Source organism: Siniperca chuatsi, linkage group LG3 (genome assembly GCF_020085105.1).
Source record: "Siniperca chuatsi isolate FFG_IHB_CAS linkage group LG3, ASM2008510v1, whole genome shotgun sequence".
NCBI lineage: Eukaryota > Metazoa > Chordata > Actinopteri > Centrarchiformes > Sinipercidae > Siniperca > Siniperca chuatsi.
The window spans coordinates 1,624,793-1,638,904 of NC_058044.1; the positions used below are offsets into that span (position 1 = coordinate 1,624,793).

Genomic DNA, 14,112 nt, shown 5'->3' on the forward strand with positions numbered 1-14,112 from the left:
CGACGATGACTGCAGCAGGAACGAGAACGCAATGTGTTCGATTTCTCCGGTCAAAGTCGTGACGCTCCAGAATCAAAAGAGGCAAGTACGTCCGACTCAACAGACAACATTCAATTTGTGCATGTCAAGGTGGGTGTGAAGTTTTCTGTATTTCACACCTCATCGTGCCTGGCGCGTCACTGCGTCTGGCAGCGGGAAATAAAGCCGGTTTGTGCTTTCAACAGATTTTCTTTTCTTACTGACAAGAATTAGAAGCAGAATCAATAAAATCAGGCCTTCAAATCAGAAAAACAGTGGCTCCACACAGAGCGCGTCACGTCTCCAGTGTACCACAGAGCTGTTTACCCCAACGCCACATTACTGTCACTAATGCAGAACCAGGCGAACATGCTGAAGCTGCGACCGAAAACCCTCTGAGCAACTCTTGCAACATCCTTGCGTCACCTCTCTGGCTGAAACCAGATCTGGGCGTCGGGCTGATGCCTCCCGACCGTGTTGCCCACCAAACACAGTGGGTGGCACCTCCAAACATTTTAGCAGCTAATTAGATTTTAAGTCGACAGCAGGAACGAGAACCTGACAGCTGGTTACCTGCCAACAGGTTCCACTCACTTCTTGCCAGCATTCGTCTGCAGGCCGTTGGGGATTTCCCATCACTCCCCGTCCCTTTGATTGTTTGATTGAGGAGGTGGAACTGCTTTCTCTGGCTGCAGGCTCAGTGTGGGAAAATAGTTTGTGAGCAGGCAGAGCCAGGCGACATGTGGAGGCAGGTCCAGGCAGGGAGGGGGGAGCCGGAGAACCCCGGACTCACTCAAACAGCAGCCGACAAATAAATAAACACTTCCTCTGTTCACGATCTGTTTGGTGGTTTATCCGACACCTCGCCCGGGCTGACTGACGACACGATGAGGATAAGATGCAGTTCAAGCATCGCCGGTTCTCAGAGTAAGAATCAGGAACATTCAGGACTCCGTGAGGGGATCCACAGCAAAGCAAGAACACTTTAGAGTTCGCTCAAAAGGACCGAAGATGCAACTAACAATTATTTTCAGTATCAGAATCTCTGGGTTATTAGTTTCTGATCAAACACTTCCAACGAGACCTTCAGGTCTTCAGGTTGTGTTTTGTCCAACCAACAGTCCAGAACCCAAAGATATTCAGTTTAATATGATATAAAACAGAGAAAAGCAGCAAATCCTCACAGCAGAGACGCTGCAAACAGAAAAAAAATACAATGGATCACATTTCACATTAGATTACATTTTTTAATATCATTGACTTCTTATTTTATTGTTATATGAAAACAATCTGCACTGCGGTTAGATTATAAAAGAAATGTTGGGTCTCTGTAAATAATAATATAAAGAGTTCGGTCTAGACCTGCTCTACAGGAAAACTGCAACGAGATAACTTCTGTTATGAAATGGCGCTGTATGAATAAAATTGAATTAACTGCGGTTATAATTATATCAATAAACTGTTTCCATCACAAATCAAATTTTTCCTGACAATCTGCCTCACTCTGTCTGCTTTCTAGAAAAAATGCTATTTGAATTCAAACTAACTGAAATCATCTTTATTTATTCACAGTTTTTTCCACTTTTACATCTTAACAGAAGACAAAAATGACTTGGAGACAACAATCCCCTCAGTTTTAGATGGATTTCCTTCCCTTCAGGCAGCATTCGGTTTCGGTCCGTTTCTATTAGAAATCAACCTGTGGAGTCATTTACTGTTCACGAAGTTACATCATCACGGTGCGCTAATGTAGAAGAAGTCTGGACCACGTTAGCACGCAATGATAACATAACTGTGACAGAGATTTAACAAACACTGTTCGGTTTGATGGATCTCCAGGAAAACCTTGTGAGAACCCGTCTGATGTCATACGGGGACAGAGAAGAAGAAAGCGAGGAGGGAAGGAAAGAAGGAAGGAAGCAAGGATGGGAAAATAATCAAGGAGCGACTGGATGTTTCCAGTGTCCGTCACAGTGGGACTCTGGTCGTTAGAAATGTCCACGTTTGGCCGACTAGCGGAGGCACATCTGGACTCCTCTGAGCCTGGCACATGGAAAAAAAATAAAAACATCCCAGCAGGCCTTTCTGCTCCCTCTCACCCCATAATTCACTGGGGTAGTTATCGGTCGGAAAAATGCCGACAGGCTAAGCTTTACTTTCTCTCCGTCCTTCCTTCACTCTTTTCCTTTCTTTCTAAAATCTTAATTAATCGTGTCTGATACAAGAGACTGGAAAGGTGGCGAGGACTGCTGTCATCCTTTGGTTTGACATTCAAGATCCCTCCGGCTAAACTCTAAATGTCAATAAAATGTGCGAGTGGCCTCCACGCTGGTCGACAGCCTGTCTGTTATTCAGTCGGTGATCTCTGCTGCTGGTCTCTGCACGCATCATCTTTAGGCGAGCTGCCACTGTGGCTTTAGAGATGGCAATGTGTTTGCCCTCAGGATGAACTGTACTGACTCTGCTGATCCTCTGACTTTCCCTCTAGCGCCACCATCAGGTCGACATGTTAACGTGTCCGACACTTTGGTTTCTGACCAAACACCTGCAGAGCTGCTGACGCTCCCATCAGCCTCAGCTGCACTTTGTGTTTACTGCTAATTAGCAAATGTTAGCATGCTAACACGCTAAACGGTGAACATACTGTCAAACTACATTTTAGCGTTCACCATTATCCTGTAATTACTACTTGTGGCCACAGTGGGCGCTGTTCAGCAAAAGTTACTCAGAAAACCTGATCCAAACTTTTTTAAGCGAAACAACGACACTTCAAACTCTGGCTAGTTAGCTTTGTTAAAACGTGTCACTGCAGCCGTGACGACATCAGATGAGTCTGATCCAATCACTATTTATATTTTTACACAGTAGCTCATCTATAAGCATTGCTTTCTTATTATTTGAATTAGGATTATTAGGTTATTAAGTTATTCTTGACAGATCATTTGTTTTCCAGTTTACCAGATAAAACCTTTCAATTTCAGCCACTGACTGTTGGTCAACCAGCCATCCATCATGCTCAACCCTGCATGGATGACTGGTTTGTGTTTTTGTTTTTGTTTTGTGTGTGTGTGTGTGTGTGTTTTCGGGGTGGTCTGGTTAAGACAACATCATTTGTTCCAACACAAACCTCAGCAGTAACCAGGATTAAAAACAGTTTGTAGTTTTGTGGACCAGCAGGTTTACGGAGTCTGTCCGACTACTGGTGACTAAACCCTGGATCCCCTGAACAATGTAAACACGGGCTGAAGTAAACAAAATTAAAAAATTTAAAAAACTCAGTGAAACCGCTTCTCGTTGCTTCGTCTCACTCACTGAGCCACCCATCAGCCACCATACGGGTCACCCCACCTCACCCCACCTCACCCCATCAGTCACCCAGCTGACAACGCTCTGCAGCCGGGCACAATGAGCTTCTAACGCCGCAGATGTTGAAAATACAAACATGAGGGCCGGGCCGTCTAGCTTTGGTGCATAACGTTTTATCAGTGTGATGGAGAGTAACGATCATAGATTCAATCTCAGGAATTTGGTTAGTGACTCCACAACTTTTCCATCTACGCCCACCATCAGGCTGAAGGTTACTGTGAATATTCATCATCCCCAGAGCATGAAACCAAATCATTTTGGTGACCTCCTGACCTCTCCTCTAGCGCCACCCTCAGGGCAAAATGTACATTTTAGCTGCAAAGCTGCTGAGATTCAAACAACAGGCAAAAAACGTCTGAAACTGAAACTGCCGCCTTTAAGAGAAGGAGAAGATGATATACCATGAGAACCAGAACCCCAGAAGACTGACTCCATATTAACGTCACCCAGCTCTAATTTTGTTGATAGTCTATAGAGTTTAATAATATTCAAGATTTTGGAAGTTCAATGACATTGATAAATACGTAAGATATGATTATGTACAAACACTCCCTCGTGACGCCGGGACGCTTCATGTCTCTGATCTTGTTTTTCTGGATGAAGGTCGAAGAGGAGATTTAATCCCAGAGATACTCTGTGTTTGATTTGTACATGGATGAAGCTTTTTTCTGATAAACTGATCAAATACCAGTTCCTGCTCACAAACTGACTGTTCGTGGGTTACGGTCGCTGGGTTTACCAGACGAAACAGAGCTAGACATTTGGCAAAATGTTGTTCCGTCTCAGCTGTAACAGGCAGTCTGGCTGTGAGTTTCAAACGTTTCCAAATGTCAAAGACTTCTGTTAACACTTTAATCCTGTATATATTCTGATGTAATGGGTGGATTGAAATAAAGATTATAAATGTGTGTGTGTGTGTGTGTGTGTGTGTGTGTGTGTGTGTGTGTGTGTGTGTGTGTGTGTGTGTGTGTGTGTGTGTGTGTGTGTGTGTGTGTGTGTGTGTAGTGGGGTCAAGTGGTGGTGCTGGATGCCTTAAGAACCAGCATAACTCAAGTTCGACTCCCTGTGGGTCGATTTAAGGCGACACAGCGGTGGTGGGGATGCTGCTGAGTCGCATCACTAACTTTGCTCTCTTTGCCGCTTTACGCGCTGCCAAACCATCTCCACTACCGTCTCGCTCACGGCGGATACATTGTACCACGATCCACCCCCAACCCCAACCCCGCGCCCCCAGCATTGTCCCATAAGCCTCGGCTGCGGCCCAGCCGGGGCCCTGCCCATTGTTCCCGCAGGAGCCTGCTAGTAGAAACCAAAGAAAGAGCAAAGAAAGAAAGAAAGAGGATGAAACAGAAAAAAGCAAAAGGTTGGAAAACACAAAAAGACAGAAAAGACCTGCAAAAATACAAGACAGCAGGAGGGAAAGAATTTCAAAAAAAAAAAAAAAGTGCTAGGAAACATAAAAACTACTGAAAGAGAGAGAGGAGGAGGGAGGATGAACCGGCGGTGGATCTCGGGTGAAATGCCGCAGGTTTGGCGCGACTTTACACGTCCTGCGCCGCCACAGCGCCAATAAACACGACTGACGCACGCAGAGAGGCTGTTCGGGTCTGCCAGTTTAGAGTGAGGAGACAAAAAAAAAGGGGACAACAACAACAGAAACCTCATCCTGCCCGACGACCACGACGGCTTCACTTAACATGCCAGTTACCGGGGTCAACAGCAGGAATGTCCCCCAACAACGGCCCTTTATCCCCCGCCACGCTGGCAGGTCAGGGGGGAGAACCACGACAACAACGCAAGAAAATGAAGGAGAAGAACCGTCTGTGTCCTTTCCTCGCGGCAGCGTCTCGACCGGAGCAGTTTGTCCTCATCGGTAGTTCCAGGCAGGAAACCGCAGCAGCCACTGATGAGCACATGAAACCTCAGCCAGTGTCTGCTGAGCGCCACAGAGATCTGGACCCACACCAGATCAACCCTGAGGCCGATCAGAGCGAGAAACCAACCGGCTCCAAATCTGCCGCTCGGTCCCAGCGGGAAAATAAACAGGAGAGAGACATGAAACGGCTCTGAGGAGCTCATAATTATCAGCCCCCCCCCTGCAGATTTATGACTCAGTCCGTCAAAACTATTAGATAGCAACTGATAATTATTACTTACAAGCCAACTTTATGACTCAGTCAGCATCTCATAATTACATCTTACAAACTCATAAATATGAGATAATATGATATATAATATGAGGTAACCCCCCAAACATCCAATCACTGCTTCCTGTTTCTTCTCACGTTCAAACCTAATTTGGACGAAAAGACTAAATGTTTCTTAGTCAGTTCTCCTGCAGACTCACCGAACAACTGCTGACCAACCGGTTCATGTGTCTGTTTCACAGCTGAGTCAAAGATTTTCATAAAAACCATCATGAGGCTTTATTTGTGCAGTTTCTAAAATGTCGCCCTCCCTCAGCCCCTCCGGCAGCGCTCTTTGCTTCAGCCTGGTAGCTCCTGAATCTTCTCCTCTGGGAGAAAACTCCGGACGAGACCGGAAACTACAGAAAGACTGCGTCCTCTACCAGGGCAAACTGCTAGCCAAAGAGCATGTTGGTCAGTAGCAGGGCATTTATCATCAGGGCCTCCCCGCCACGCCAGTCTCAACAATAACATCCCGTTTCAACCAGGAGCACAGAAGAGCGTCGGAGCAAACCGCTGCGTGGTTGTGACGTCGGCCCGTCCTGGAAGAGGGATCCCCGCTTCGTTAACGGTCTCGTTACCCAAAACCGCGGCTCTAAAGACAGAGACCGCAAAGCCCTCTGAGATGAGCCATCGAAAATTAATACTTGACCCGTGATTGTCTGTTGGGCCCTCCATCGTGTGAACTTCAAATTCAAATCAACATGACAAACATGACTAGATATTCGTCCACAGATAAAGGCTGAACATGTGCATTAGAGATATCAGAGTTGTCTGGACTCAGAGCTGATAACAAGGTGTTGGACCGATTCCTCCTGAACCCGCAGAGCAACTCCAAACTGTCCGCTATAAATCGCCTCGTTTCACACTAGAAGGTAAAATATCTAAAAGGTCACGTGAGCGGTGTGATTACGGCCTCAGCTTCATTTAAAACGCTGCCGTCCTTGCTGTTTTACGGATGATGCAACAGACTGAACGAACACCGGACCAGAACCAAGAACTTATTTTAACATCCTGATGTTGGTTCAGTTCCGATCCAAAGCTTAACATCTGGTCGAAGAAGCAACAGAAGCATCAAGAACTCTCACACAACCAAACCTTTTGAACTCACCGGCCACGCGAAGCTGAACGGCAACTCGATCCTGGCTCTGTCGCTCTTGGCGTTGCGCAAAGAAAAGGTATTCCCGCCGAGCACGGGCGTGGCGGCGATGCCGAAGCTGCAGGGTCCGGCCGAGGAAACCTTCAGCTGGTACTCCTTCAGACACATCCGGAAGTAGGTGTCGCATTCGTCCGCGGCGCAGCGCTGATCCGTCGCGTCCCGGGACCCGTCGCAGCAGGCGCCGGTCTGCAGCTGCCCGTTAACGTTCTGCATCGACAAAATCTGAAGCTCAAAGAATCCCGAAGCTGAAGAAACCTGCAGAGAGGGCCGACAGGTGAGTTCACAGCAGGTAGGCGAACAAACGAGAGCAACAAGATTCTACAGATTACAGGTCCACTTGGTTCCGAGTAACCCAGGACCAAGCTGGGTCGGGTCCAAATTATTTATCTGACTAATCAGGCCCAAGTAGGGTCCCGTTATATTGCTGGTCTCAGGTTTGTGTGAAATATCACAAAATCTAAATAAACAAAGACATAAATGGATGAAGGTGAAAAGCATCATTTGATGACTCGAGGTCCCTTTAACCTCTGCAGCTGGGATTTCACCCGAACCTCCTCCTGAAGGGGCTTTAAAGGGACAACCCGCCCGCTTCGTGTTGGACTCCCACAGAGATTATCTGTGTTGCGTTTTCCCCATTGTAACCTATGGATCTGCACTTTATGGTCAAAAGTATGTGGACACTTGAACTTATTCCTGTGCTGTGTGTAAAGTGAACAACTTTCAAAATAAAAGCCCTCAGTAGTGCAACAAGTCATCCACAGATTCCTTCGGTCAAAATAACTGCTGCTTTTCTCTGATTTATATCGTTGGATTAGTTGCAGCTCTTGATGAAAAGGTCAGCGTTTTCACCTGGAGGCCTTTTCTTGTCGTGCTTCAAACTAAAGCTGCGTGCTCTGTCCTGGAAATGTTTAAAGATCAAATATAGCCAATGACAAGACGGTTTAGAAGACCAGGGGGAAAGTGGTGCACAGTTGTTGAATGTTCAGCTGCTGAACTGACAGAGCAGGAAGCAGCCCGAGTCCATCGTGTTCTGGATACTTTTACTGTAGGACTTCAGGGTTTCCTGCAGGATCGAACAGCCAACAGTGCAATGCATGAGCTCAACACACAGTCCGTGTGATCCAAAGCTGACCAAAATCTAATGGAATTTATATCCCTATGGAGCAAGAGTCCCATTACAAATCACTTATTTATGCACACAACACTAAATATGAACTAATAGTCGTTTAAATTCACTAATTAAAGTCTCAGTTTACAGTTAAACCCCCTGAAACACTGATATCAGAGCAGACTGAGGAGCAAAAGCAACTAATTCTGTTGTTTTTACCCCTTAAACGCACTTATTCCAGCACAATTCCCCTTTGTGTGAAACATTTGAAGAATATTTAAGGTTCATTAATAATTAACTTAAAGGATTCTGGTTTGTGCTAAATTACAGCATTACACCTCAACTTTCTCAAACTTGGAAATCCAAAGTTCAACAATGATTTTACTCCTGTTGGCTCAAAGTATTAGAGTTGAAAATTGAAGGTTTTAGCTCACTTTTACGACTTGACATAACAGCTTTTCCCAAACTTTGTGGAAAGTAACGTTAACCGCTCATTTATGAAGATGTCAGGAGGATAAATTAACGGAATTTTATCCAGAACATAACAGAAATATTTGTTCCATGTTTCGGTCTCTTCGCCCACAACTCAGCCAGCCGCTGTTTAAAAGAAACTTAAATAACCTAAAAATTAGCGGGAGTCTGGTGTACCTGGATGCGGGCAGAGAGCAGCAGGAGCTGCAGGCTGAAGGCAGCGGGGAGGAGGACGGGGCTCCGTGTGAGGCTCATGCTGGCGGCGGGCTGCTGCCTGGCGGCTGTCGGGGCTCAGTGGTAGTCGGTGCGACCCTCCGCTCCGGGTTTATACTCCTCCGGATGGGACATGCACGGAGACAGAGCTGCAGCTTTTCCTCCCAAAAAGATCTCCACAAAGTCCTGACAAGAAAAGATCCGTTGCGTCCTCCGTCCTGCACGGGGACCTTTTGTCTGCTATTGTCCTGCTTCTCTTTTAGCAGCGCTCCCACTAAACGCAGCACAGCGGCGGCCTGCAGCTGGAGCGCGGACGGCACTGTGCTCGGGCCCGGAGGACGCCGGGGAATATCAACCGGCGGGGGCGGGGCCTCGCCGCAGACCCCGCCCCCTGATCAATATTCATGAGCTGCGGTTTGTTTACAGGCAGTTCACATGGAGGTGCAGAAGTGCCTTCACACATGGAGGCCAAACCCCCCAAAACTGACATGAGAGGCGTTTAACGTCTGAACGATAATTATAGAAACAGAAGAAGAAGAAAGTGAAGTCCTGCTGGAGACTGCTTTTTAAATTATTATTCAAATTCTGCACTCATTTCTATCATTTATCTTATTACATTTTCTGTATTTTCTCAGTAGTGTTGTTGTCACGTGGCCAAACGCAACAATATTTCCCTGAAACCAAAAGGTGTTTTTTTTTTTTTTTACCTCCAGAAGTCCCAAAAGATAATCATTTTTTGAAATTGTGTGCACAAGATAATCATTTTTTTATGCATCTATACCATTTTTTGTTGTTGTTTTTTGGGGGGGTTGGTTGTGGGGTTGTTGGTAAGATTGTGTGTTTATGTTCTGAGTTGATATATTAGGAAAATAAAAATAATATCTTGGCAAAAAAAAAAAAAACACCTCTCAGACTTATAACTTAACCAACCATATATAATCATTTGTGCACAAAAAAACTGTTATCTTGAGTGCACAAGAACAAAATATATAATATTCTGGGACACTGGGGGAACTTTAAAACCCCATTCACAAACCAAAACAATAAATTCATGAAACAAATGAGGAAAATCAAAACTGCATATTCAAAAGAGATTCCCAAACCATTACCATTTAATCTCAAAAACAGTGCTTTTGTTAGTTTTGTTATTTGGTTTGTTTTGTGTCGTGTTTCCCCATCGTATCTCTGCACTTTACGGTCAAAAGTATGTGGACGCTTGAACTTATTCCAGTGCTGTGTGTAAAGTGAACAACTTTCAAAATAAAAGCCCTCAGTAGTGCAACAAGTCATCCACAGATTCCTTCAGTTACTGTCAAAATAACCACCTGATGATGTCACATCACCCCCACCACCTTCATCACTGCCACAATCACCATCATCATCATCATCATGTGGGTTTGCGATGTCAGCACAGCCTTTAACGTCGCTTCCATGAACACACTTTTACAAACTTTCTTTGTTATTTATCACATTTATTCTTGATTTGTCGTGTTTTTACTTTTTATGCTTCTCGTTCTGGACTCGACCTCTACAGCAGTTCCCCATAAGATATGATCCTTCAGCTGTTTGGCCGAGCAGCAGCAGAATCGGATTCAGGTTTTCAAAAATCTAAAATATAAAACTGCCAAAACATTATTAGGTGCAAACGTCATGACCCTTATTGTATCATGTCTAAGAGCAAATACTAAGAGGCAGTGAAAGATACACAGAATATTAATATTTTTAAACATTTCATTTTAGATTTAGTTCTTTTTTTTAATGTATTTATTTGGGAAGATGTAAAGACAGCAGAAAGGGGAGATCACAAAATGTGTGGAGGATGATTCCAGAAATGTGAAATGTACAGATATACATGAAAAATATATTCATCACCAACAAAAATATAAAACTGACAAAAGATTATGTAAATCTGGAGCGAAACATCTAAATGTGCCAAACGTGGGGAGTGGAGGAATGAAAGGAGGAGGGGGAGGGATGATGGGAGGAGGGGGAGGGCTGATGGGAGGAGGGGGAGGGCTGATGGGAGGAGGGGGAGGCGGTTGATGTTTCTTCATGAAATAGAGCCTGAGCGACAGAACAAAGGTGGCCTCCTCTTTATTCTCAAATTAGAGCAGCTGGGCCCTTTTCCCTCGAGGAGCCCCATGAATAGATTATTGGACTGCTATCACTGAAAGAGAGACAAAACCAAACCCCCCTCACCCTAACCACCAGCCCCGCCCCCAACCCCCTCTGCTGCTGTGGTGATTAGACGGACTCCTGACCCCCCTGAAATCACAAGGACCTAATCTGGACCAGGTTTGATGTCCCAGTCTGCGTCAGTTCTAAACGAGGTCCAATTTAGGTCTCTGGTCTACGGACGCCACTGAAATTTTTGATGATGCTTTGTGTGAAATGACTGATTTTGGTGCTAAAGGTCGTGGGACGTCCCACAGACCAGTAAAACCCCATGTTTTCTCTCGGTTTCTGCTGTTGACTATGAACTGAAAAATATATCAGAAACAAAAATTGAAACTTTCCCTCTTGATACAAACCAGGTCTGTCTAACAACAATGGACCCATGAACGACACATGTCGAATTTTTACCAAGTAAATCGTCCTGCAACAGATTGAATTACTGGTTTGAAACCCAAAGACAACCATCTATATTCTGTGAACCGTCATCGATAGGTCGACCTTCTCTGTTGTCCTGCCCAGAGCCCGAAACGTGAAGACCCGCTGAACACGGTTCTTCTATGGGACACAAGTGAGTCGCCTCGCAAAGCACTGTGGAGAAGCAGTGAACGCAACGTAAGGGAGGAGCTTGAAAGTCGAAAACTTAATGCAAATGAGAGCAAAATTCACCTGGAAAGATTTTGGCAGGGATTAGCCAAAAACCGACCAAGAAAAAGTGAAGCAGCTGAACGGGAAGTTGAGTCTTTACCTGCCGTGGATCAATATCTGAGCTCGTTATTGCAGACGGTGCATACTTGGAATAATTGGGGCTGAGAATCGGTCCCAGTTAGCGGCAATCAGGCCAGAATCTGACCTGTGTGTAAAACTGCTCACAGGCGGGTGTCTGTTCGATGCTCAACAGATTTTGGGTGGAGTATTTTTTCAAGGTGGAATTTATTTGTAATGACTGATTGCGAGTTCTTGAAGACTCTGAGGTGTCATCCACCCATTGGTCTCCCAGTTATCTCCCACTTCAACACTCCCTCTGTTCCACTCCACAGCAGTGGTTACTCAATGCACATCCCTCATGCCGTTCAGCGAACACACTCGCAACCAAACTGTGAATCACAAAACCTGTTGTCTAAGTCATTCACATGGGAACTTTTTACCTGGTTAATCTGGTGTTTATCACGTTGAGTCGCAGATGGAAAGCAGACAACTGTTTTTATACCAGGCACTTTACTTCAGCAGGTACATCAAGGACAATTTCACTTTCTTAAAACTTGGGTCTTGCTTTGGTAGATTTGTCCATAGCATTCGTCAGTAATGCTAACACTGTACACACCAAGTTACTCTCTGAGCTCTGCGAACGCGCTGACGTCGCTGAAAATAAGAAACACGAGCAGTCAGACGATCAGAAACCAACCAGCAGTTTATCAGTAATTATATAAAGTTTATATAATTATATAAACCTCTTTATTTGGTGTCAGACTGAAAGCGAGCGCACCTGAAATGTCAGTAAACCCCGTCTCTGTTCAGATGATGTGAATGTCAACACACAGCACAGTCAGGCTGCTGATATTTCAGAGCAATGGTCGAGGCCATAGAGTCTAACTTGCACAAACCTCCTTCAGATAAAGGATCAACGAGTCAGGCAGACCAGACAACCCCTCTGCCCCGGCTCTCTCTCTGCTACTAGGGGATGGAGAGGGGGGATGGCAGGTCAACAAGGGGGATGCATTTTGGTCATTTTGCTAACAACGTCCTCTAATTGCCCACTGGCTATTGCAGAAATAAATCCCCCCAAAAATGGGGTTTGATTTCAAAATCTTTTTATACCTGCAACATTTTAAAAATGTCTAATTTCTTCTTCTTGTGTTGTTTGTTAAAGTGATACTACTCCTAAAATGTATCTCTTGTCTCTTCTGTAACATTTTTCTGTCCTTTAGACTCACTGGAATATTGGCATTTGTTCCATACTGAGCATGTGTTGTGACCTTCGACCCTGGACCTTTTTCTACTCGTTTTGTTAGTTAATGAACTAAGTGTCACCCAGCTGTCTCCGTTCCTGTATGTTTCTCTGGATAATACAGGGGTTGTAGTATAAAAGTAAACCCACATGACGAGGACAGCAGTGCATCCTGTGAATGAATAACCAGCTCTGCTCTGTGAGGTCAGCTCCTTGTTCTGTGTGAAAACGTCCCACTCTCTCTGTCCTCCTCTGTCTCTGACCTCGAGGTCGACGGCGTGGGGAGGGAGTGTTTCAAAACAAACTGAAACCTCGAAACAACCACAAAGGTTAATCAGCGGCCAGCAGCTCTGACTAACAAATGACTCATCTGATTTAACCACAGCAAGCCGTAAGCAGCTATTAGAGAATACCGTCTGTCGAGCTAAGACTTAAGTCCTTGATTTCTCTTTACATTTACATGATAAGTCTGGTGATATGCTACATTTTTCTTATTGTTAACAAAGCCTGCTATTGATCCTCCTAACTAAGTATCGTGTGTGTCATGATGGATCTTCTTCCTCCATCGTCGTCCAGAAACTATTAAAACACATCAGCGAGCCGCTCTGCTGCACTGGCTGACATGTTCCTTCATCACCATGAACACACACACTGTAGTTTATTCTGACTCCGCCCCACACACACCGTCCTGCTGCCCCAAACACTCACTACAGCACCACATGTGGATTCATCCGCCGCTGGAAATAGTCCCCAACAGATGCTCTGTTTCCTCCTGTTGGTTTGATAAAAACTACAGTGATTTAGGAAACTACTATACTACTACTGAAGATGTAAAAAACGTTTACGTCTTCAGCAGGAACCAATGGGCTCGGAGCTGAGACAGGAAGTCAGACAGTGTTGAGAGACGGACTAGCGTGTCGTTGGTGTGAGTCTGAACATGGGACACTGAAATGTTTATCTGTGACCGGCTAAACCATAGCAAACAGTAGCACGAGTAGATAAGAGTCCGCAAACTGACTTCAGTTACACAGCAACATCTTTCTGAAGTTTGCTAACATTAGCCATCATAAGCTACTGCTAATATGTTGAATTAAGAAAGGGTGTGCTTTATTACTTATGAATTATCATTTGTAAAAAGAATATTGTGTTATTTCTTCTTTTAAAAGTTCCATAGTATCGCTTTAAATTCAGAAACCTTCTACAGTGGATCTTTATCATTACACTCAAGCAGACCGGTTCACAAACAGGACGCAAAAAATGTACTTAATTATCTCCATATCCAGAAACCAGCATGGCCCCTGGGTATCAAACCCCCATTACTTTGAGTGCTGTAAGAAATGTTTCCACAGCATTGAGTATCGGATAGTGTATTAAAAGCTGGCATCAAATTTTTGCTCAGATCCTTAGTCTTGCATCTTCTTTGATCAGATACTCATCGGTCTAAATCAGGAGCCTTTGCTAATTCTAGAAG

General features: G+C 44.8%; 3 protein-coding genes across 11 annotated transcripts in view; 1 reads left to right on the forward strand and 2 right to left on the reverse strand.

Moving 5' to 3' along the window:
* The window catches only part of LOC122873030 (protein jagged-1a-like), a 34,045-nt gene extending 25,191 nt beyond the window's left edge, over positions 1–8,854 (reverse strand). For 2 of the 3 annotated variants that reach the window (XM_044189297.1, XM_044189295.1), the window contains exons 1-2: positions 8,486–8,854; positions 6,682–6,984 (exon numbers count right to left, since the gene is read on the reverse strand). In XM_044189297.1, coding sequence (XP_044045232.1) covers positions 6,682–6,984; positions 8,486–8,563 — 381 coding nt within the window. In that variant the 5' untranslated portion in view covers positions 8,564–8,854. The remainder of the gene's footprint in view (positions 1–6,681; positions 6,985–8,485) is intronic. The other variant, XM_044189298.1, reaches the window with a different exon arrangement.
* Positions 1–14,112, forward strand: part of LOC122873028 (NACHT, LRR and PYD domains-containing protein 12-like) — a 1,034,258-nt gene that overhangs the window by 578,262 nt on the left and 441,884 nt on the right. The gene's annotated exons all lie outside the window — the stretch shown is intronic.
* Positions 1–14,112, reverse strand: part of LOC122873033 (NACHT, LRR and PYD domains-containing protein 3-like) — a 573,599-nt gene that overhangs the window by 285,232 nt on the left and 274,255 nt on the right. The window lies entirely within an intron of this gene.